The 3373-nt window shown below is 40.1% G+C and overlaps 1 protein-coding gene across 2 annotated transcripts; it reads right to left on the bottom strand.

Annotated features, from left to right (window-relative positions):
* Window positions 1–361: 361 nt before the first annotated feature.
* LOC149203952 (uncharacterized) lies at window positions 362–1593 on the bottom strand. 2 transcript variants are annotated; one of them, XM_089400279.1, is made up of 2 exons: window positions 897–1593; window positions 362–695 (listed from the first exon to the last, which is right to left on the bottom strand). In XM_089400279.1, exon 1 carries the CDS (start codon window positions 1536–1538, stop codon window positions 1137–1139), a length of 402 nt encoding a protein of 133 aa, XP_089256405.1. In that variant the 5' UTR covers window positions 1539–1593; the 3' UTR covers window positions 362–695; window positions 897–1136. The 2 variants fall into 2 exon arrangements, with proteins under 2 accessions (XP_089256405.1, XP_089256404.1); XM_089400278.1 differs by having other exon boundaries at window positions 808–1593.
* Window positions 1594–3373: the final 1780 nt, after the last annotated feature.

The raw sequence follows: 3373 nt of genomic DNA on the forward strand, positions 1-3373 counted from the left end.
ATCACAAAGTAAGAATGAACCAAATGAACATTCTTTGTGGCTTCCACTGACTTGAGATTCTTCTTAATCAAATGAAATAGAACACTTCATTCAAATGTCAATTGAGTTGCATATGAGTAGTTAATTTGCTTTGTCTTACAGAAATTTAAAATAAAATAAAAAATTACTAATACCCAAACACATATATACATAAAACCCTGAAATAAAGACTGGCATTTGCTTTCCTTCGTTAGGTGCTTATGAATCTATATCATAAAACTAAACCATCCATTCATTCATCCAACAACAATGAATTCCTTCGTTAGGTGCTTATGAATCTATATCATGAAACTAAACCATCCATTCATTCATCCAACAACAATGAAGTAATCTTCTTTTGTTTTATTGTTCCTCTGAATTTAATAACACTCGTGATATAATTGATCACAAAAGGCTATGGATCTGATTAGGCTGATTCCTTGGGCATCAGGCCTCAAATTATATTGATGATATGAACCGCATAATCAATTGAATGGATGGCTACAAATATACAGAGTGGCATTTGTATCATCCAGTGTACAAGAAATTGACCCCAGCGATAGAATAGACCAAGCTGAAGGGAACTTGACTAGGCTATGAGAAAATCGATCAAGAAGAAATCCAATCGAAGAAATTCCCTTTACTAATGTCGTCTATAACATTGCGAAGGCACAGCCCTACAACTCCAATAATAAATTACCTGTAATCAAAACCTATTCAATAAAGAATTTTCTGTAAACAAAACTTTTGTGAAAGCACAGCCCTACACCTCCAATATTGCAGAATTACCTGTAATCAAAGCCTATTGAATAAAGAGTTTTCTGTAAACAAAACATTTGTGAAGGCACAGCCCTACACCTCCAATAATGAAGAATTACCTGTAATCAAAACCTATTGAATAACGGATTTCTGTAAACAAAACTTTTGTGAAGGCACAGCCCTACACCTCCGATAATGAGGAATTACCTGTAATCAAAACCTATTGGATAAAGAATTCTGTAAACAAAACCTAAACCAAAAATAGCTTCAGATGCAAAAGCGGGAAACCCAACCCAGTAATATACATCCCCAGAATCAATCAATCAAGCCCAGGATGTATATACAGTCAAATCTTTTGTTCAAATCTGGTCAGGCCAGAGGAAGGTCCCCATGGCGTAACTCCGCTTGAACGCCAAATCTCCTTTGATGGGCAAACCGTATTCATGAAAAAGATTATCGAGCTGCCACTTGGGCATCGATTCGTAATCGGCCTTGGAATACCGAGGATAATGCACGGGCAATTGAAACGCGCAGGGGCCGTCTCCCCCTCCATTTCTGGAGGAAAAATCCTTATTTTCATCGCCATTTAAGGACCCTGAAAAGGGCTTTTCCAATTCCAGGGCCTTGGCCTCGGCCTCCAGGGCAGTTGGACTCCTTTCCCATCGCAGCAGTTTCTTGCGTATATCTTCCAGCGAACAGACGCGCCAGAGGCCGCCGCCGCGCTTTTCATTTTCAGGGCACCGTGGCTCTGTAGCAGGCATTTTGGCAGATTCAATGATCGCTAGGTATTGAACTTTGCAATCATAGAGACCATCGGTGAATATACATATATATAGACACACGAGAAGATGGTTGCGTGGCGGGAAACCAAAAAGGGTCTTGGAATTTTCGGAGAGTCTTACTTGAGCCGTACACGAACCCCGTGTTTCGATAAATTAGGTTGTCTACTGTCAGTGTTCGTTGCAACTGACGGACTGTGTGTATGCCACGTAGCAAAATATGAAGAAGCCAAGTTGTCTTCCAAAAACAAAACGTAAGGCTCCGCTTGCGTATCGTGTCGTTACTATTTTACAGGATTCGGGTCCAACAGGCTGGCCGGAATGGTCAGCAACATAGCTTTTGTATTTATATGGTATTACTGTGTATTAAATAAAAGACCAGTATAAAGAGGTTACAATTTTGTTAGAAAATAAAATACTGGAAATTTTGATAAAAATTAAGCTTTAATTTTGGGAAATTTGAATTATAGTTGTCAATCTTTAAGATTTTAGTACTGAGGGGTTTTTGATGGTGTTGAATCAGTGTCTACCATCAAAAAATGATTTAAAAATTTTTATGGTTGGATTTTTTGAAACAAAAAATGACTTGATTTTAATTGAAAATAACTTTTCGAGCAAAATTATAACCTCAGTAGACAACACCTTAAGTACAATTAGGAATAGGTAAGTTGCACCAGATGAACTTGCAAGAGATGCCAGAGCGGGAGCGACTGATGAAGTAGGGAGCCAACCAGGTTTATCGGTCCGCTGACAGTCGGCCAATGAAGCTTACCACCTCTTTGATTCTATCATGAGCTACATGTGTCTAGGCCTCCTCCCTTTTCATTGGCATTTTACCACGCTCTTGCTCCATCCGGCCACTCTTTGCATGCTCCATACACGTATTCTCGAGATAGCTCATGCATGCCCGTTTATCTTTCTCCCATGACACCTGGCCTGGAACGCGCACTTATCATCAATCTATTTAACCATTTCAATCACTGCGTTTGCGATTTTTTTGGTCACTCGGCTTTCTGGCCTTTCACTCCCCTCTCCTCTGTGGAGGGGCTCAGTTATCCTCCGTGTTGATTAACCTACTCTTTTTTGGTTCAAAAGCACTCTCTGTTTTCTCCTCGGAAGGTAACGTTGGCATACTTCACGCGCTTGGTGCTTCTGTCGCTCTCGCTCGCGGTTGTGAGGGGGTGGTATAGAGGTCTGTATATTTTCTCCCTATTTTATCTTATATCTATAGTTTATTTTCTTTTTTGTACATGGATTCACTGTAAATAGGTTGAATCTAGCCTGATATATGCTACATTTTTGCCTATAACATAAGCTGGTCATTCTATTTATCAATTTCAGTAGTGCTATTTTTGGGTCCTTGAGAGTCCTTTTCTCCATGGATTAATCTGACGAGATGCTTAAGTCGCTCTTTTACAAGCTGAAGAATTCCTTTGTCATTTATAAGCCATGCTCTGATTTACGTATTAGGATCGGGGACTGGTGGTGTATCCTTGTGATGTACTGCTGTTGTATAGACTGCAGGGATACCTCTTCAGGTTAGATCCCTGGTGTTTGTATGGTCATCTGGACTGGCTGTATGTTCTTGGCTTCTTTGGATATGGCGGATTAGCGGTTTCTGGTTTTCTGGTTTTGGGTAGGTCTCGCCCATTATCTCCCTCTCCTGGTTTTTTTTAAAAAAATCTCCTAGAAGTTATTAGACTTGTCCTGGCATTGGCTCTTAAGTGTACTATCCCTCTGGGATCTTCCTTCTTTGTCAAGATGGCGGCCTTATATCATCATTTTCTGTACTTCCCCCCGTCCTAGATTTCTTCTCG

Source organism: Pinus tabuliformis, chromosome 2_1, assembly GCF_031772625.1.
Source record: "Pinus tabuliformis cultivar Carrire ecotype Pingquan chromosome 2_1, CPIR1, whole genome shotgun sequence".
In the NCBI taxonomy this organism is placed as follows: Eukaryota; Viridiplantae; Streptophyta; class Pinopsida; order Pinales; family Pinaceae; genus Pinus; species Pinus tabuliformis.